The 22,605-nt window shown below is 38.4% G+C and overlaps 1 protein-coding gene across 3 annotated transcripts in view; it reads right to left on the bottom strand.

The window, feature by feature from the left end:
- Positions 1–22,605, bottom strand: part of EML6 (EMAP like 6) — an 85,142-nt gene that overhangs the window by 52,920 nt on the left and 9,617 nt on the right. For all 3 annotated transcript variants that reach the window (XM_021537683.2, XM_077781998.1, XM_077781997.1), the window contains exons 2-4: positions 6,905–7,064; positions 1,442–1,540; positions 294–362 (exon numbers count right to left, since the gene is read on the bottom strand). In XM_021537683.2, coding sequence (XP_021393358.1) covers positions 294–362; positions 1,442–1,540; positions 6,905–7,064 — 328 coding nt within the window. The remainder of the gene's footprint in view (positions 1–293; positions 363–1,441; positions 1,541–6,904; positions 7,065–22,605) is intronic.

Genomic DNA, 22,605 nt, shown 5'->3' on the forward strand with positions numbered 1-22,605 from the left:
CCTGAAGGCTGAGACCATTAGGGTGGAATGGAGAGGGCAGATACACAAAATTATAAGTATATAATGATGAAAATTACACCAAAGAATCTTCCTGACTTTCTTGTTCAGGTAATCGGCAGCTTAGGCACCGGTGAATGTCTGAACTGGCTTAAAAAAAAAAACATTCTGCAAAATGTTCACATAAAGTAAGAAAAATATAAACTGTCCTATGTTTCAAGTCCTTAGCAGGTAAGAACACTTTTTTTTTTTTTGGTAGAAGTACTTTTTCCAAGTAAACAATGAAAGCTCTTTACCTTTATGTGTTTTACTCCACAGCTGACAATTCTGTTTGGCTGATACTGATCCCAGGAAATATCAAATATCTGTTAAGAAACATAGTGAGCAGATATTTTAACCTATACAGTAATGGCATCTAGGTTCAGCTTGCTTTCACTTGTGCTTAGCCATAATTTCTGTTGGAACAGATTACTAAAAATGAAAGAACACTCTACAGATAAATTTGGAACTCTTTGTAATCAGAGATCAGGGCAAACATAGAGGGTACCTCACATATAGTTCTGTCAACACACTTTATCCCTGTCTCCACACTGCCAATCCATTCCAGCTCCAGGATGTTATTGAATAAACAATATTTACATAAACATTCTTTCTCACTCCCTCTTCTGTGCAGAAGTTCCTTTTTCTGGTTGGGAAAGCCTACTGGGACTAAGACTTGAGTACTTCTAGTCTATGTTCTGGAGAATTCTGATAATTCAGAACCTGATATTGCATTTAGTGAGGTCAGTAGCAAAACTTTCACAGATGTAAAACATGTTCTAATATGATAATATACATACAAGTTGTCAGAATGTATCCATTTAACATATTTATTTTGACATATGCATCCATATGTTAACATAATTTATTTTAACATATGCATCCATGTGCTTATATATGTCAGGGAGGTATTTTGCTTATGCTAAACCTGGTAAAACATTTTCCAATCCTGAATAACACTGTAAACTTATACCTGGTCAGTTTTTGTCTTATGATCCTTTACCTGAAGCTAACAGAACATAAATATTTATCTCAGTTGATTTTCTTCTACAGGTAACTGTCTTAAGGAAAACTGGAAGGGATATAACAAAATTAGCCCTCAGAATAAATTGTTTTTTTGACATACTCAGAAACAAGATAATCTTTGTCCACAGAGCTCCTATTTCACATCTCGTATGAAAAGCTACAGATCATCCTACTCAATGCATAGGTACAACATATTTCCTCCCTAAGCTTACTAACAGTGCCTTGTGCTAGGTCTGGCACAATGAGAAGGAATAAATATTTTAAAAGCCAGGTAGAATGACCAAAATTATCTTTGCGTCAACCTAATGGAAACAAAAATAATTTTTGAAACACCCATGCAGCTCCTAGACAAAATTCAGGAATGCTTCCATACAATTACCCTGTCGGAGTGGCCTGTAGCTGTTGCCAGGAGCTTTCCTCTCTTCCAGTCCCAAATACACACTGTGTTTTTGGCATCCAGTCCCACAGAAGCCAAACGCTGAGGAAAACCAACAGCAATCCAGTTAACAGGAAATCAACCCCAAATCACTTTGCTGTAGCTCCCAAGATTACGTGCACAAATGGATTTTCCCACATGTGACCTGGGTTTGAACCACATTGCAACAGCAATGACATTCACACTCAACATTTACTCACTGGAGAGAGCACTAAAATGTCTCATCTTCTCTAAAAGGTCAGGTTATTGATTTCAGGTTGCCAAAGTTCCAAATGAAATTCTTACCCTGTAACAGCTGAGGCCCTTGTTTCAGGTACACACCTCTCTAGCATTTTGATTTATTAATCTGATTATAAAAGTGAAATAAAAGCTTTCATTATTTCCAACTACTGCTTTGTTCATTATGCTCATTTTGCTGGGCTTTAAAACCAGAACTGGATGTACTTTCAATAATCGCCTTTTTCAATGCTTACTCTATCATATCACCAGTTAAAATAACTAAAACAATTTACTAATAACCAAGCTAAATTAAAGTTTCATTTACCATCAACTAAAAACTTAATTTTAATAATTAATTTTTCCATCTCAATAATGGAAGAAATAAAATGAACAGAATAAAAGGAAGGTGGCATACTAGAAGGGAAAAAGCAGAATGCATCCCTCTGTGACATGCCCAGAAGATCAGCCATTACTGTGGAAGTTGTAGGTCTTTTCCCTTTCAGTGACTGTCGTAATTTTGTCCAACTTTCCATGAATTCCATAAAAAAATTGGCTCAAATTTTGAGTAAGCAAATTGTTTAAAATCTGGACCTGTCTGTGGTAACACAAGAGGTCTGAGGCAGCAAAGAAAACAAGTGTCATTACCACAGACTCCTCTGAAATTCTGTATTAGGAAAAATATTAAATGCAATAAAGCTCTCAACAACTGAATAACAGAGAATAACTGTTCACACAGGAACAGAACGCTTCCGTTTTTATTCTGTAGCAATAATTCAGAAAGCAGGCACTCAAGGCCTTTTCATCCCATTCCTGAGTGTAAATACTGAGTGCACATCTTTCCTCCTGGGAGAGCCCCTTGACAGCCTCTGCATTAACTGCAGTAGGTTCACACACCCACTGTCTCAACAGTTACAGTTTCTTGATTTAGAGGAATGAAATGTTTTGGGACTTTGGTTTAATGAAAGATCACAACAGGCACTACCCCATTGCAAAACCTGCCTAGTGAACTCAAACACTGTCCCATCACAAAATGCACCAAGCAATGTGGTATTAATGAAAACAACAACAAAATAAAAACCCTTCAAAAACCTCAACTCAACACCCCTCATCACTATCACCAGAAACACTAATTACAGACTTATAACCACAAGCTCCTCCAAGTGCAGTCTCCTTCCACAGGAATAAAAATACAGATAATTTAAATGAGCTGTTCCTAGAGGTACATAAGGTTTACACAGGGAAATCTGGGTATGTTCTCAGATATTGTTGGGAGAATGAGGTTCCCTTGGAGGAACTAATTGATCCACTCTACAGGGTGGGCAGAACTCAGTCAATAGGCTCTGACTCATAACAGAGTTGTGAAGGGAGAGTTAAAGAAGTTTGTACAGTGGAACAAAGAAATAAAATCATAGTTTTTGCAGGAAGTCACAATGTGAAAGGATTTCTGTGCTTTAACATTACTCAAAATGTCAATAGACTCGGGTGCTGGAGCTGGTCAGCATCAGTGTTACACCACTCCCAGCTGCAGGGCCACTGAGAAACTCCTCTGGCCCAATGGCACTGAGAATACAAAAGAATCACACATAGGAGCCCTGCATCCAGCAGCAGCCTGACAGTGGGAAATTGGAAATCAGACCTCAGTACTGGGAATGGCACCTGTTTCATGTGTGCAGACAATGCCTTCCTAAATGTTCCTGTCTCCAAGCCCTATGCCTCCTCTCAGGGTACTTTGGCAACAACCATGTGGAAGAGTTAGGGCCAAGAGAACTTTTTCCACCCAGGGAGTGCAGGACAATCTGCAATTATTCTCCCTTGATTTTAGAAAGCAATTTAATTCAATGTTACACTTGTAAGACTTTGTACTGGATAATGAAGTATTGAGACTTGTCTAAAAGAGACACAGTCTCAAGAACAGGGTTGACAGACAACACCAAGAATAGAAATATTCAGTTCCCTTGACACTGCAAAATAGAGCATAGCTACTAACCAGCAAATTAGATAAAAGAATATAGAAGACACATAGGATATTAAAGGTAGCTGAAACTAGTGGATAAACAGATAATGAGGAACCTGAGAGGGGTCTGTGGTAGTTCTGTAACAAGAAGCACCAGTGCATGCCCTGAGAAGTTCAAGGCAAGGTCATTAAAATATTGCAGGCTCTCTGTGAGAACCACCAGAGACCCCTTTAGACAACCCTCTAGGACCACAAAAGGAGTTCCAGTAAGGGGCAGAGACATAGAAATTAGTTCTAGGGAAAGTGGTGTTTATGTATTAGCTGGGAAATATATTGTAATATGTCTGATCCAGAGGGAATGGATGACCTGTTGTGAAGTTTCACAACACACACTTAATTGGAGGAAAAAAAAAAAAAAAAAAAAATCACTCCTCCAACTGCATCCAGTGCTAGAATAAGGAATGGCTGCTTTCTAAAACTTCAAATTGTGTGAGAAAGTTTATTCCTTAACTGATTTTGGTATCAGAAGGGGAAAGCACTACGGGAAACTAAGAAGTACTTTATATTTTCTTTTAACCTTGGCCTGCTGAGGAAGATCTCCTGCCAGCAGAAAAGTGATAAATGCTGAATTTCCTTTTGGTTGAAACACACTTTTAGTTCTCCTTCTGGAAGGGAATATGACAGAAGGGAATATATGAATAGAATTATTCAGAGAATTCCCAGAACTACCAGAAGAAAATATCTGCTGAGTAGTTTAGGCACATAATTAAACTATTATTTTAAAATCTACATAGATTTGAAAGATTTGGCTAAAGAAGTCTAGTGCTGCATTTTAAATTTTTTCATTAGTGCCCTTCCCACTCAATTAAAAAATATTTTTAGAAATCACATAAAAAAGGGGTAATTTGAAATAACTCAGAGCAGAAATTGAACTGTGGGGTACTGATAAAATAGTTCATTATGGGACATCTGTTTTGTAGGTAATTCTGTGATGGGGGGATGTTGGTACTTTTGAAGAGAAACTCTAGTTAACTCCTGATTGAAGAGAAGACATTTTTAATTACGGGCAAAATGACAGCTCCTCATTAAACATTTGAACAAAGTGCTGTTTCCCTCCTGCCAAATGGCAGGTCTTGCTCAGACAGAAAAAGCCCAAACTAAAATAAGTATTTTTAAATATCAACACTTCTGCAAGAAATTCAGCTCCCATCAGGACTGTATTAAATACAGGCAACACAAAATAGGAAATTCACTCCGACTGTCTCCAAAAACTGTATTGAAGGTACATAAAACAAAGGAAGCATTCAAGCTCTCTCCTGTGTATTGATGATCTCCATTTAATAGAAACTATAACAAATCCTGTGCACACTGATCTGCATTCTCCACCCTGCGGCACATGGGGCCAGGGAAGCACTGCAGGAACAATTAAGCTGTCTCTGTGCAGGGTCACCTCCAGTCTGGCCAGAAGGAATATTTCCCCACTAATTGATCCAAAAGGAACCAATATCCCAGAGCTTCTGGTTCAACAAAAGTGAATTAACTTGGCTCAAAGTGAGGTGAGGTGGCCCTGTTCAAGATGCCTGCACATAGAGCAGCACTTGCACAGGAACACACAAGGAGACAAGTGGAATCCATGGAGATTCACTCTGGGAATGCAGCAGAGTCACCTGGGCTTTGCCTCTGCTTACTTTTATTGAGGAAGCAGACAGCTGGCAGAACCAGTAGTGAAAAGAATACAGTTCTTATTGCATCTGTACCATTCCTGATTGTTGCATTTATTTGTGTTTGGGGGCTGAAATGAAGACCTTCCCTGGCTTTTAACAGCCTTTGGATATAAAAGAAGGAAAACTTTGCACTGGGAGTTGCAAGCAGCGTGTTTTGCCCTGTGACAGACACCAGCACCTTGGGAATGCTGACTAAAAAAACCAGAGCTGCCAGCAGCTCTGAGCTCCAAATCCTCACAGACTTCTTCTCATGCCCTTTAATTCTGGCTCAGCACAGCAGCCTCTCCTGCAAAGCCAGGAAGAGCAGCAAAAGGCCAAGATGCATTATCCATATTCATGTTCTCCAGCAGTGGTTTTTCTCCAGACATAAAAGTGTTCAATGCAAATTTTTATTTCCAGAATAAACTGCAATTTCTCAAGCATTTCCAGAAAGGGAATTGCCACAGCTCTGCAAGGTCAACCTGGCAGTGAGTTTGAGTTTTAATTACAGAAAGCACTTATCAGGGCCTTCACAAAGACCTCCACCTCAAACATCCCCCAGGCTCATAAAGTCTTTACTCCCATGAGGCACTGAAATAGCTTAAAAAAAAAAGTTTAACTGCCAGTCTTATGAAGTTAAACATGAGGAGAAAAAATTTTAAAACATTTATTTTTGAATTAACAATATCTTAAAAAAATATTACACCATTAGAAATTTTGTTCCATTGATCTGAGGGTTTTCTTGTCTGAGGTTTTTGGTATCAGCTAATCTAAGCATTCCTAAAAATACTTTAGTAAGTATTACATCAGGAAACTCATCAATTATCATCAATGACGACAAAAATTTCACAGCCAAATATATATTTATTTATAAAGCTCTGTAAAATATTTCTCAGGTATAAATGAATTTTAGGTCTATTTGCCTAAAGCTTTTAACACTGCTAAAGAGAAAAAAATCATTGTGTTTATCCGGAAACAGCCCACCATTTAGTTATATTATACATTTTTTTACAAGACATCATTTCAATTAATCTCATTGTAGAAAGCCACACTGTGTGTCCTAATGCCATTATTCAATTAAATTGCCTGTGCACCCCAGCCAAGGAGACTCTCCCAGCAGTGAGATTAGCACAGTTCTTCTGCCAGAAAAGCTGCAGAGTTCTGAGAGCTTTGCCAGGAACTGATTCCTTTGGACAGCAGGTGACAAGTACATGGCGACGTCATTGCAGTTATGCCACAGAGGGGCATTTCTGCTCTGAATACCTGTCCAACACCAGATGCCTCCACTCAGATGTCAGGCTGTGATTTCATCCCAAAAGCATTTCCTGCGCAAGAGCTGCATTTGCAGTCCTCTTACTGCAATTACAATTATGATACAAACCAAGCCTTGAACAGCAATCACAATTCAACTGTAACAGGAGCTCCAACACTGCAGACTGTAGCTGCTGAAACACCAAACATTTAAGGTGCATCTCTCAGTGAACCAGAAATACAGCTGAGTTTAGAGCCCAGAGGAGGAGCTGTACTGACCTGGCCGTCCGAGTCGAAGGCCAGGCAGGCGACTCCGTGCGTGTGCGCATCCTTCAGGACAGACACGGTCTGGACACGGTAGGAATCCCAGATGCAAATGTAGGGATCCTTCCCAACCTGCCCTGTGGCTATCAACGTTTTATCCGGATGAACTGCAAGGCTGCAAACAACACACTTCAAGTTACAACACACTTTGGGAATGATCACAGCAGCTGTCTTCAAAACTCAGTAGATTCCAGTATTTACTTAAAATGTTTTGCTGAGACTGACATGGTAAATGCAGAATACAATTTATCATGTAATAATATTTTAACTAGAAAAAGGAAAAGCATAATCAGAGAATGTTTAAATACTTTTGATTGACATGCTGATTGAACACAGACTTGGATCTTAGTCTTTCACAGGTTTGTAATGGATGATTTTCTACTAATTATCCTCTTTTGCAATAATGATATTGTTCACTATGAGAAATACACACAAGAAATCCTCTCATTTTCAAATGTTTAAACATAGCAATCTCAGAAGAGACATAGAAGTAAATTGTTTCACCAGAATTAAACCACATATGTCTGTTCACAACACTTCAGATATTAAAATAAGAATAAAACCTCTCTGTAAAGTCATATGAATACAAAGACAGTTTTATACAGTTACCCAGGAAACAAATTTGAACGATGGCTGAGTATGTGAGCTACGCGTGGAAAGAGAAAACATCCTATTAATTAACTGGCACTCACCAGGTGGCTGAGGGAAGTTGAATACTTCTGCTATCCCAGGAACAGATAAAATTAATTATTATGAAAATTTAATCAAAAAGATTAAGAAAGTTTTGTAAACATATGCATTTTATGGAAAAAGAACAATTGTAGCACAATTTAACTGTTTTATCTCCCCTGCCCATTCCTCCTTTCCTCCCCAGGCTAGAGTTGTACATTATATTGTATGTCAGCTAATTCACCTCAGTTCTACACCTATACAGGCAATAAAAGGTGGCACCACAAATTGTAATTAAGTTAGAATACTTGTCTTCAAGAACCAGAAGGAAAAGATTAATTGGGCTAATCTCCCTCACTGCTAGAGCAGAACTTAATTACATGTGCCACCATTTAGCACAGAGCAGTTCTCATACACCAGAGCCTCCTCTCATGTTAAGAGCATGAACACATTTCCTAAACAATCAACATGTCTATACTGAATGTCTCTGGTATTTCTTTTATCCTTTCTGATGCATGAAGTCAGCCAGTGGGAGAACTAAAATTAGGGAATAATATCAAATTTTGGCACCTAAATTAGCAGTCTGATTTCCCAGCCCCGCTGAGGACATTCATCTCCTGCTACGAGCCTTTTCAATGCACTCCCCCTGCCCACGTTCTGTCTGGCTGTTAGATAACCAAGGGCCTATTTTTGGCAGACAGAGCAGTGGGTTAGAGGAAGGAAATGAAGTCAAATTTCAAGAACTCTTGGTGACTGTTTGTTACCTGCATATGACATATGTTTGATGTGTGTTCAACTATAAAAAAAATTCTCTGTTACAGAGGTCACGTGCTGTCTTCAGGGTGTAAGATTTCCATGCCCTTCCCTGCCTCCATAAATGGGTATGAACTTGATTGGCTGTGTTTTGAACTGCAAAGGTGCATTTTCTAAGCATACATCCCATAACTAGACCACTTGCAATGAAACCACATTGACATTTGCACCACTGGAAAACACTGAAATACTGTTACATTATATTATATGGAAATAACATTTAGAAGAGACAAGGCATTCAAACAACAGTGATTTATAGTATAGAAAACACATTATTACAGGATTAATTCCCATTCCTTCTACAGGGAGAACAAGATGCAAGTAGGGTGAGCAGGAAAACTGTCCCAAGAAAATTTATCTCTATTTTCTAGGTTTGAGGGAAAAGGACACAAACTCCTTCGTGCTAAGGAGCTGGGATGCAAACAAGGGATCAAAGCAGCAGCAGTTGCTGTAGGTGCTGCCCACTGGCCATAGCAGCCGCTTCCCTTGCAACAAGAACTTCCTTCTGTGGGAGCAGCTGCACACACATGGAGAGAGGCAGAGATGAACTGCTTTGGTAGTGCCCATTCCCTTCCTTACAGGAAAGGCAAACAAAGCCACGGGACTCCTGGCTAAATGCACTTGGGTAAATTCCAAACACTCTGATGTAGCTGCAAAACATCTCTTTAACCCAAGTGCCTCCAAAGGCACTTCTACACAAACAATCCATGCAGGATGAACCAAAAAAGCACAGGTAATATTTTAACATTATACCTCATTAATAAAAAGGTCTACTAGGAAGATCTTTCAGGGAACATTTCCTTCCCTTCAAAAATCAACAAGCCAGAATCTAAGCATCCAAGGCTGGAACTGTGTTAATTCAGGATAATTAAAGATGCCAGACATGTGTTTCAACAGGGTCTGATGAAATGCTCTATAAAAGTCATTAGTGGATCCATCTGGTCAGGAGCCTTGCCAGATGGGAAACTCATACTACCTCCACAATTTCTGTTGCAATAATATCCCGCTCCAAGATTATTTTTTTAGTAACACTTTAGAAATCCAATGGACTAAAAGTATTTGTTTTTTGTCTATATTGTTTTTCTGTAACAGGTTCCATACACTTGTAAACAGAGTAGGGATGTGAAGTTCCAAGACAGAACTAAGTAGAAAAGTTTAGATGTGGCTCAAGCCTCAAAAGGAGTTACAGGGAAGACAGAGGTGCTCTTTTCACATGGATGCACAGGGATAGGGCAAAGGCAAAACTCACAAGCTGCTTTGTTGGGAAACATTGTCTGGAAAACATCCTCAGTAGAAAAACTAAAGATCTAGGATAGTTGCCTAGAGAAGTGGTAGAATTCCCCTCACTGGAAAGAGTTCAGGACTTAATTGGCTTGACAGGACCCCAGATAACCACATCTAAGGCTGTGCTCTCAAGAGAAAGTTGGATTGGATGATCTCTGGAGGCCCCTTCAAAACCAGAGCTTTCTATGGCTCCAGATACCAAAATACATCAAGAAGTCTAAAGTAATAAAAGTAAAAATGCATTTTGGCTCACAGCAGTTAACTTGCATTAGATAATTGCTCCCTGATGCTGCAAAAAGCAAGCACATGTGTTATCTTTAAAGGCATGCAGAATTGAGGAAGACCTTGAAATGGGGGTATCAGATGAGAGACAGGTTTAAATCTCACTACTCTGGGTCTTTTAAATCTATCACTGCACTATCCTATTTATCAGATAGGCAAAATACTTTTTCACTGCAGCAGCAAAAACCTGAACATTTGCTCTTGTAGTTTTGGTGCATAATTTATATTTTCTATTTCAAATGCCATATTAATTTGAATCTTTTTATAATCATTCTATCAATGGTTCACTGTTCATACAAACTAAATCTGGTTTCCAGAATATCCCACCTGACAAAATAGAAACTGCTATTTGAAAAGGAAACACCTGCAGTTCTGAATTAAGTCCCTGCAGAGTGCTTGAAATCACTGTCTCAAGTGTACTGTCACCAGCTCCTGACAATATAATCCTCAGTGCTGGGATATTTTGCAATTTAAAGCAATGTGCAAATTTGCTAATCTAAAATAACTCTAGATAGTTAGACACTGATCAACTAATCTCTACTTCAAATCCATCCAGTTTTAAAATTGGAATAACATTTCCTGTTTAGACAAGCCTTTACAGAATTCTGCAGTTTTCCTCTAATAGTGCTAGATCATGTTAATAGAGACTTGGGAAGAGGCAGATACTGTCTGTATTCTATCAACTCTCTTCAGGAAGTCTCTTTTCACAATGAAAGAGTTGATGTTTCTTGTTAAAAACCAGCTACAAACCCCACAGTTTAGCAGAACAGAGAGCACAGCAGGTCTTTCTTCAGAATTTAGGTCAAACTCATAAAGTACTCAGGGCACTGACTCTGCTACACCTGAACAATGGTCATATTAGACAATAACAATTTTTCTTTCTCTGTAGCAATATCTCTGAAGAAACAATATTTCCAAGAAGCTCCAAGCCAGTCCCAAAATAGCCACAATGTGCCAGCAGGTATTTTCTCCTTTGTTGCCCCCTCCTGCTCCCAGCAGGACACCTCCAGGCTACTGGCAGGCCAGCAGCACACTGGAACACTAGGGAGCTTCTGCATTTTACTGCTCATACAGTGCTAAGGACAGAGCTGTCCTCACATGGCAGCAAAGAACACAAACACTCACTCAGCAATTCCCCATTTCACAGAGCAAAATGAGTTTCTTTCCTCAGCTATGGGGTCAAAAGGGGATGCACTGTACAGACATAGCTATTTTAGCAGCAAAATCAGGCAGGATGCAGTCTGATCCCTGTTTCTGAACACAACACAAAACATCATCAAGCCCAATTGAAAGGAATAATAGAACAAAAACCAGCAGTTAAATGGAAGAAAATGCAGGGGTTTCAGGAGCAAGGGAGTATCAGAGAAGGAGCCAGAAAAAGGGAAGAGGAACAAGGCAACAACAAAACAACCTGCACAAACCCCTCCAGATCTGTAAAAATGGAGAGAACATTGCATAGGAAACTGCTGGAATCTGAAAGGCTGATTTCTACACCTAATCTTCCCCCAAATGAGTTCTGAAGCACCAATACCACAACCATATTTTGAGGAAAATCCAGCTCTTAATAACACAGGAGACTGCTGCTCATGCACAATCACAGCCCCTGACCTTTTCCCCCTCCAGCACAAGTCCGAGACTCACAGAGCTGGCAGGCAGATCACACACCACAATAACCAATTTTATTTGGCCTGTACCATAGAACAGGTGAGGGAGGCTTTGGGAGGGCACTGCAGGCATGTGGAACAAATGGGAGAACAGAGAGAACGGATCTGTTAGTTCTGAGACACACAGACTCTTCTGTGTGCACGTATTTGCATGTATAATACAGTCAATACACACACTCATACAAGTGAATTGCTTTTTTTACACATCTGAACATATAGCTCTAATGATACTATTAAATATACTAAATATTGCCACATGCTTCTTGCAAACAACTCAAGTACAGAGCATATTTATCCTGACAAAATAAAAGCATAAATGCTGATAAAAATACTGCAATGGCAACATTTTAATTTACTGGCTTGATTGCTACATGGCAGTATCTTGTTTATATATATCAGAGAACAGAATATGTGTACAGAATGATGGGCTTTTTAAAAATAATTTAGGCATTTTTTAGATCAAAACTCTTACTATCTGTTCCACTTCTGATTTTCTCCTCCATGTTCCCTGTGTAGGAAGAAGAGCAATACAGACGCAGGTTCTAGCATTTACTAATCACCCTGCATCAGCTTCCTACTTCCAAGGAGCCAGGCTGCTTCTGAGCCACAATTATGGTGGCCTGTCCCAGACAGCTCCCATCTGCTCCTCTGAGGAAGCAAACACCCCCAGACCAAATGAAGTCAGAGCAGACTTCAGAGTGACTGGAATCACTGCATTGGGCTGGGCCACAAACCGAGCCCAAACTGAATAATTTATGAAGTGGATGTGCAGCTCAGACCTAACAAAAGTCTTGGAAGCACATACATTAACAGCTGCTGTTCAGCTTAAGCACACTTAGAGTACCCAGGGAATCCTAGGGGCATCTTGACAGGGGTTTTATTTCTATTTTCCAGAACTCACCTGAAGTAAAATGGTGACAGAAGCCCACAAAGTTATAACCATTCCTGCCACTCTTTATCCTTGGAAAAGCCCTTCTCCTTGTGCCAGTGTTTGTTATTTAAGCCCATTGAGTTATTCCACCTTGTGTCAATAAGGTTTGTCCAGCTCCCCAAGGCTTATCAGAACTCCTAACAGATCAGGTCCAAAAGGCCTGAGCATGGCAGACCATGGAATTTGCCATAGCACCTTGGAGCTACAGAGGGATCAGAGTCAGGCCAGATTTAAAATAGCTTTTGAACTCATGATTAAAATTTCTCCAATAACAGAAGGTGAAAGATGCAAAAGAAAAAAACCTCAAAATCCTTTGAGCAAAAGCACTCTGCACTTTAATTAAGACCAGCTCCGATTTACACTCATATGCATCTGTACAAAGAAATATTGGGCAGATTACAAGATGAAAAGGGAACAGCACCACAGCACAGTCCTGCAGCACTAAGGCTCCACCTCACACATGGCTGAAGTTCTCTAATGATTTTTTTCCTTGGATAACTCATGGATATTTTGCAACTCTTGAGCTTCTCCCAGTGAAAAGCAATCCTAGGAGATTTTATCCAAAGCCCACATTATGACACTGAAAACTAAGCAACATCAACTGTTGGTGCCCTCATGAATTGCGGGTTTTAAGTAAAAACTGATCAGGGAAAATACCCAGTATTTTTTATGATCCACACTATCCCATAGAGATGCTGCTGTGTAACTCTGAAATTCCACCACCATATTCCAGTTTTCCCATGCATGCTTAGAGTTCCCATTAGAGTCGAGTAATATTTGCATTCATGATGCTAAACCAAACATATGTCTTGATAGCCAAAGCAGTTGTAAATACCAAAACAGATATACATGACACCCTTCTCAATATAAGCATTGTGATTTGATGCAATCAGTAAAATGGACCTGAAACTATCAGTTGTAAAGCAAAATCTGCTAGAATTGAAGACTAAGAAGAGGGTTGGGAAAGAGCAAGAACTGTACTTAGTTCAGCATTGTATTTGTCCCTATTCTATGCCTATGCTACTTGATAGACAATGTAATACATTCTGTAACAAAATACACAATAAACCAGCAGGTAGATATTGGTCTATGCTGCTGAGATAAAAACAGCAACTTAAATGCTATCGGTGATTTCTCAAAACATGGAAAGCTAATGAAACACTGCTGTAAATCCAGTACTACTCAAAAGGAACCAGCAAAATTTTTGTATTTATCTGGTATAAGGAATCTGAAGGCCAGTCTCAACACTGTGATCAAAAATATAAAATTCATATATCAGATAAAGCCTGGAAGTGAAGAAATCAGTCACATGTTGGAGCTTCCTTTATTTCCAGTGTTCACCTTATTCCAGCCTGACTGTGGAAACACCAGAACCAAATGCAACCCAAAGGAGACACACAAACCGTGTACAGCTGCTGGAAATCAAATCCTGTATTTTTCCCATTTCATCACACTCCAGGGCTGAAACAACTGAAAATGGCCCAAATATTGCTGTGCCTTTCCCACAAAGGCAAAGATACGAAGATCATTCAGGCAAAGATTAAGCCAACATCTCTACAACTGGTGGTCAGTTGAACAGCAAATCCAAGCACTAATTAATTGTCCACATGCACTAATTAATCAACTGCCCACAGCAGGGCGATAGGTGCAGATGCCCCCTCCCCCCCCCCGTGCTTGGCAGCACAGCAGGACATAGTCCCAGTGAGGGGAGGGGGGGATTCTCCCATTCCCTCCAGAGGCTGACTCAGGCACAACTGCTCGACCTACTCTGCTTTTTGTATAGCCAACAGTCAGCACTGAATATGGGTATAGATATGCAGATCACAGTCTGAATCAAAACATTTGCAGCTAAAAAAGAAGAGAGGGAAAATGTTGGAAGAAAATGTTGGAAACAGGACAGACAAAAGACAGAGCTAACAAAAGAGGAATCATGGGGGAGCTGCAAAATGAATATAGAAGACATGATAAAAATAACCAAAAAGCCCAGAGAACAGCCAAGAAGAAATGGGAAATACTGCAGAGAACAAGGAAAAAAAATGCAGCCATTGTCACAACTTGCCTGGATCACTCCCACTTTAATTTTCAGTTTAAGAGATTTCATCTCATCCTCTTGAAAACCCACAGGTATAGTCACATCCTGGACAAATTGTGCAGTCTAACAAAACTCCAAGACTGTTGTTAAAAAAAAAAAATTCACACTGAGATTCACACTGTTTGCATAGGTTTGTCCTCACCTGACTATCAGAAATAAGGACTGTAAGCCTAGGGAAAATGTTCCTTCTTCAAGGGCAAGAAACATACAGCTGCATCCAATTTGAGCCTTCTTCTCATGGCTCTCTTGCCCTACAGCATTTAAAATTTAGGCACTTTAATGGCAAGAAGAGAAGAGGAAGAGTTTGATTCCATAATATATCAAACCAATACACACTGAGCTGCATTTTACAGGTCAAAAGCAGATCATTCTTTGTATGCTGAATATCTACAAGAATGACAAATGTGACAATATTAGATGTGGCTGGTAAAATACGTTCATTTTTAAACCCCTCAGGATAGGGGGAGTTTTCAGTGCTACTAAGAGAATGCTTTTTTTTCTTGTCATCTCACAGGAATGCAAACCCAAGACCAACAACTCTTCTCAGGGAAAATATTTTTCTATTTTAGAGGTTGAAAATCAGCAGAAACAGGAAAGAAATAGAAAGCTCTTATATGATCATGTGGAAATCCTGCTCCCTGTTTGGCCATGCTGAAGTGAATAACAAACATTAACTGGGACATAAACCACTACAGAGCACACACGAACCATTTGTAACATCAGAATGGGTTTGTTCTCTTAACTTCCAGTCACAATGGATCAGCAGCAAAGTCATGAGATATCAGTTCTATGAAAAATCTTGCCAGGCTTCTGAAATTCTGCTGCATCACTTAATTATACAGAACACAAACGCTTCTCCAAAAAAATTAAACACTGTTTATAACAAATACTTATTATAAATCCACTTTCCTTTTTTCTAACAATTCAGACAAGAAAGGTTTCTCTACAATTATCCACAAAACAGTTTGTTTTGATTTTGGGGTTTGTTTTTGTTTTTTTTTTTTTTTTTTTTTGAGAAGGGCACTTACTAAAATAAGTGTGACTTTTGTTACCTTGCTTTACATTGTATGACAATGGCCTGAAGATTCCAAGTATCAAATATCTCTTTTGTGTGAGACAGATTAAATTAAATCTCTGTTAAACTTCTCAGGTAACAGAGTTTACATGGCTTCCCAGAGCCTATTCTAGCTGCAAGACCTTACCCAGCTATAGCTTATTAATAAACAAAAAGTAGCTAAGTACAATTGCTTTTAGAGCCAACACACAGAACAATTAAAGATTAAAACCAATACCTTGATTTCACCATAGTCTGCTGTCCTGCTGATGACAGAGTTATGCAGCACCACGGCAAAACCAACAAATGATTCACCAATAGGATACCAATACTCTGGACATAAAACCCAGAAAGACAAACAGGAAAACACCAAAACACCACACTCAGAATTTAATGCTTAGAATTTCTCACTGCTTCACTTTCAGCCTTGTCTCCTTTCACAGGCTTTATTAGTTTGGTTTTTGGTTGTTTTAAAAAGTCTAAAAAAGCAAAAGAAACACTCACCAGGGATCCAGAGCAGCTTTGGAGAGGGCAGTTTAACAAATGAACCCTTCACATAACCCCCTCCCTCCCCATTCCAGCTGACCCCGGTTTGTTATAAATGAGGGTCCGGCAAGCCCAGGTGTAGAGACTTTTATTGCTCAGGTTACTTCTGTTACTCCCAAATCCTGCTGATTAAATTCAGGTGAAATGCTCACCTGAGAACAATCTGTGCTTAACAGGCGGCAGACAACAGAAAATTCCACAGGACAAAACTGCTTTTTGTCAGAACAAAAGCAAAGACTCAAGTCCACGTGAATTTGATACTACAAAATTAATTCTTCAGCCAAGGTCTTTTTCCAAGTGGAATCTCTGGTGTCTAAGACAGGGATGTTGCACTAAACATCTCATGGGTATGAGGTGTTTGCTTGGCTGAGTGGAGGTTTCTAAATGTCTAGAGAAAGTGTGAAAAATGCATATTTTATTATTGGCTTTTTGCAAATATTACAATGAATATTATATGTGTAATGTTAGAAAGTTATGCTGTATTAATTCTCTTAAGTAGTGTGCTAAATATAGTATTAGGTTCCAACATAATGTTAAAATAGAGACTATGTATTTGGGGGGAGTTTTTTTTTTTTTTTCCTAGGAATAAGATACTCACTTTGAGCAACACCTAAATTTTCCAAAGAAATTTATGGTTTTCTTATCAGAATAAGCAAATTTCTTCAGCCTTGCTCAGACTTGAAGACGCCTTGGGGATTAAAGGAAACAGTTGACATACAACAGACAGAGTTCTTGTTTTAAATAGAATGTATGCATAACCATGAAGGATATATGAATATACAACAGGCTATTGCTTTTAAGGGTGATTCCTTTGTTCACAAGTCATACTTTTCATGACTTAGTGTCTGAGAGCACCCGGACATCTGTAATTCTTTGCCTTTTATTGTCTTGTAATTGTCCTAACTCTAAACTTTATTACTTTAATTTTATTACTATTTTTATAACTATTTTATTATTATTAAACTTTTAAAATTTTAAAAACCAAGTGATTGGCATTTTTCACAAAGGAAGCTCATTTTGAAGCTTTATACTGAAAGAAAATCCTTATTAGTCACAATAAGCAAAGGACACTTATAATGGAAGCTTGGCTCATGGCACTACATGCAGATATTTGAAATGTGTCCAAAATTCAGCTACTCACACTGAAGGATGGTGTGTATTTTGCTCCACTTGTGAAAATACACCCAAATACTCTCAACTTGCATGTCTTAGAAAAATCCCCATCAAGACACACCTTCCTTCATTCAGCACATACAAATATTGCTGAGTTTATTTTTACATAATTTACTAAAATAGCAGGAAATTGTTACCCTTTGTGTAAAACCCCAAAAGTCTGTGAATTAAAGACACTACATCTGTATCTAGTGAAAGGCAGACATTTACCTAAAAAATTCATTTTTAGAAGTTAATTGTATATAGAAATTATAATCAGGAAAAAGGTTGGGTTTTGTTTGTTTGGGTTTTTTTGTTTGTTTGGGTTTTTTGGGTTTATTTTGTTTCTTGGTTCATTGATTATTTTTATGTGTAAAACAATAGTTCTAGGATGCTTAATTGTCAAATCAACTTTATATAGTCAATTAAAAATGTTTTAATTGTTCCACTTTTAATTCATTTTTACACTTTGTATTTTCCTGTGATGTTGAAGATTTCCTCTAATTCTTGTACTGCCATGTTTTGTAACTATTTTATCTGCTTTTATTTTTAAAAATATATTAAACTAAGGAGAAAAGAAGGGGATGACTTTATTAGTTACTTAGAAAATAAAGTTCACCCCAGTTTGGAGTGACATACAAAAGCAGGCTGCCTGAGGATTTAGAAAGTCCATTTTATTATTCCATCAATCCACTGTCTAATGAAGTAAAAGAAAGAAGCAGCTTCAAATGTAAACTTTAGTAATGGTTTCACAAGCCAAAGTAAAATATTCCTTTGCCTTCTGGAATCTCACAGGGGCTGTGCAAGCCCTAGATATGTATTCTTTCAGACTCACGTGAATATGAGCAGTGCTTTCAGATGAGAAGCTGTAATTCATCAGGACTAGAAAATCAAATTACTTAGACTTCTACAATAGAAAATCTTACTCTAGAGAGTCCAAACACCAGGAGTTAATACCAACATGCCAAGTGCATCACACATCCCCTGTCTCTGCTACAACTACTAAAGTGAAATAAATCAAAATGCTGTTTTCCCCAGAGTCGTTTCCACAATCATAATATTTTAAGTGCATATTAAAATTTAGGATTTGAACACAATAAATTCAGCTAACTGAAGATCCAGCTGCCCAGGATCTGTGGGACATACACCAGCGTATTGTTATTAGAATTTTTTACTGCAAACCAGCTTCTGAGCTGATTTGGGGATCCAGATTTTTTGTTGTGCTTCCAATATAGGCAAACAGATTAAATGGGAAGCAGAATTAATTTAGGTAATGGTGCATTGGAGGAATTCCCAGATTTGCCATAGAAGGAAGAATAAAACTGAGGAGAGTTCCATGCCAGTAGTACCTAAGTTTTCTGGTTTAAATTATCTATATTACACTCTGCAGTACTAATACACTTGCAACTCAGCTGGAATTACAGCTGTCTGTATTTTCTGATCAGATTTGTATTTCTGAAAACAAAAGATTAATAGAGATGACTGATGTGGGACACATTATCCACATGCTGCTCTCTCTTGCAAAAATATCAGACAAGTTGAGAAACAACCAGAATTTTAATGCATGTTAATTTGAGCAATGCATTTTGCATACATTGGCTTTTATTTTTGTATTCTGCAGGCAGCTGGAATAACTAAAAAAATATGTGTAATCATCTCAGAATTAGAAAAAAAATAAATTGAAAGCTAAAGCTTTATTCTATATTCATTATCTAAATATTAAAATAGTAAAATTATATACTTTGGCTTTCACGATCTTATAACAAAGACATAAACATATCTAGAAATGTTTGCACTTTTACTTTGGAAATGAGATTCATAGCGTGACTAGAACACACCTTAAAAATATTATTTTGTTTGACATGGTATTAGATAATAATAGCTTTTTCATTTACTTAGGAAATTACTGAAATTATTGCACTTGTGTGTCATAACATTCAAGTTATCTTATTTGGCTGAAAATAGGGCTCACAGAATTGGTTTTTAACTTTTTCTAAACTATCCAGACCAGGTCCAACAGCATATCACCCATTATCAGTATTTTACAACCTCCAGGTACAGTTCAAAAATCCCCAATAAAACCTGGAGATTGGCATCTATTTTCCAACAATTCCTCATTTTAAAACTTCCTTCATTTTGAGATGTAGGTTTAGGAAGAGGAGCCTTTGTAGATTTTCATTTAATGACTTTACAGGTAATACATTTGAGTTCCACTTCCTCCCAGGCAGGTGGAAGTAGCTGGTTGGTCTCTCTTAGGTTTCAGGTGTTTTGGGAACAATTCAGCCCCTTCTTCAGAACAAACACCTCCACTGATGAATTGAATTGGCCTCAGCTACTCAGGGAAGGAGCCACAACATAAATATGGATTTTCATACAGAAGGGTGAGAATGGAACAAGCAAACAAACAAAAAAGGATGCAAGAACAGAACAAAGAGGAAATAAGACAGCAAGGAAACTTCCCATATATTAGTCCAAGAATGTCTCAGAGTTAGAGAGACTGAGGCAGCATTTAGGGCGGTGACTGTGGGGTCATGATGAAGAGCAGATTCCAGCAGCTGAGTGGGAGTTTAATTGATTAACTCTGAAGTCATCTCCCTGAAGGCTGGTGAGAAGCACTTATCTTTATTCACTCTGTCAGCTGGGCCTTCTTGTTTCAACAATGTAAGAAATATAAATAAAATTAATTTGAGAAAAAAGGAAAAAATATTCAGTCAATCAAAGGATATCTAAAATATAAATGAGGATTTGAATTAAGAAAAATAACTTACGTTAAGAAAAATGTACTTTATGTTCAGAATATATGAGATGCTGCCAATTTTTTCTATGACCAAATTCCTCAGGGCTTTTGCTGGTTTCTGAAAGAGCTGATCAAAACCACATGCTTACATTTACAAGGTAAGATAGGTGGAATGTGTTGTATGCTGTATGAACAACGAAGTCTGGGAAGCCCCACGTCCATGAATAATCCAGGAAAGAAACAGGAGACCAACCTACTCAAGCTGTTGTTCCATTGGAACTTTCCCTTTGGAGGGATGGATGCCAGAGGTACCAGTAAAGCAGTTCTACCTCACTGACTTGCAGGAGTCAGGAGGAAAACTGAAATCCACCATGTTAGAAACAGTATGCTAACATTCCCACAGGAATAACCAGTGCAGGACATAACTGAAAATGACATTTGAAATGCCACGGTCTGTCTTCAGAAGAGAGAAATTAAGAGCTAAAAATCCCCAGGACCTCCTGAGCAGAATGCAATGTCTGATGCCTTAAATTGATGCTGACATACAGTGAAACTCTTCTGCTTTAACATATTTAGGCATGTTGTCCTAAAGCCACAGCCCAAGCCCCGAAGAACAAACCATGGTTGTGGCCATTTCTTTTTTTGGTGACTCTCACCCTTTTTTTTTTTCTTTTTTTAAATTTCTGTCACATACTAGAGGGAAAAACCCCTCCTGTCACAATGCAAGGTATTTTTTTTACCGGAAACATTTCCTAGAAGCCTGAATTTCTGCCAACAGTCAGAAAAAGCTTAGATGTGCCAATATTGAACACTTCTACATAGTCCCAACTGCTTAACATGTCCAGGATTAAGAGCAGTCCATTCATAAATAGAATTAAGGGACATCAGTCCCCACCGCTTCCTCCAGCAAAGAAAAGAGGGAAGTGAAAGGGGTAATTGTGTGATGACATTTAGTCAATTTATTTGAAAGCCAAAAATATCAAGTTTTTATATTTATGCATTATATAATACTGCATAATTATATAATAATATTGTGTATGTGTGTATTTATATATATGTACACACACTATTTATATGTATTTGTGTGTGTACATATGTTTAAAAACCCAGAACACAATCCTAGCAATGGCTGAGGTGGATCACAGAAACTCCAGCTCTGTTGATAGCAGCAGCCTGTAACAGCTACAGCAGATATTCAGTTTTGAGGGGCTCAGGCTGATAAAATTGTTATATATATAGGAAGGAAGAAAACAGAAAAAAAATGTATGCAGTGCACTAAGTGTCATCCCATACATAGTAACTCTTACCAAACTAAATAACAAGGTAAAAGAACATTTACCCCTAAGCAGTGGGGAATCCCACAGACTGGAAATAAAAAATAGCCGATACCATGGGGAAAATGTGAAATGCAATACACATTCAAGTAACTCTTTAATACAGCAAGAAATAGGGCATTCTGAAGAGCTGACTTATTGAACAGCAGTGTAGTCATACCTCATTTAGTCTGTCCTCAATTGAAACACAAAATATATGGTTATTCCTAATTTAAATTATCTTATGGCCCTTCACCTGATCTAACAGGGTATGAAAATACAGTTGTGAAGTTATACTGATGTAGACACAAGTGCCAAAATATTCCTTGCTCAGACAAAGGCATGCTGCTTCTCAGCTCCCTTACAAGAAAATCGTATTTTATCTCCCATAAGGCCAGCTCTCAGAGAACAAGCCTCTCTGTTCAGACTTACAATATTCTTAAAATAGGCATTTACAAAAATAAATAGCTGTTGCCCACCTCCCATGCAGATCTAAGATTTCCTCACATGCCTAGTCACACTCGTGTATCCACCAGGCTCTGAAAAGTTAAAGATCCACACCCTGATTCCCATCAAAGCATTCAAGCCCTGAAAATTCAAGTATTTTCTAGAAATTTTAGACGTGGAAGATGAGTTTACTTCCAAGCTTTTAAAATGATCCATCTGTGTAATAGAGGAATTCATATGTTCACTCATAATGCAGTGCCCACGGAGTCATCACCATGGCTGGAAAGCAAAATTGTGTCTGTGGTAACTCCACAGAAAGGGAAGAGAAATAGAAAAAAGTGAGGACAGAGTCTGGGAATTTAGCAAGTTCTCTGAATCACATAGCTTCCTTTCTGTGCTGGCTACAAAATGGATAGCTGGGGAAAAACATGAAGGGAAAAGGTTCAGAATCTCTATTTAGTCCTATTTTAGGCAACAAACTGGGTAGAGCTCTGAAGAAAGCTGCCCTTGCACATGGAATAAACTCAGGTCCTGAGCTTAAACCTAGAGGTCTGAAGGAACACCACAGCCAGACAATGGAAGCAAATCACACAATACCTGACACACTGTTCAAAGCCCACAAGCCACATCCAAATCCAACTCAACAGTAACTTGTCATGTTTACGGGACTGC

Source organism: Lonchura striata, chromosome 3 (genome assembly GCF_046129695.1).
Source record: "Lonchura striata isolate bLonStr1 chromosome 3, bLonStr1.mat, whole genome shotgun sequence".
Taxonomy (NCBI): Eukaryota; Metazoa; Chordata; class Aves; order Passeriformes; family Estrildidae; genus Lonchura; species Lonchura striata.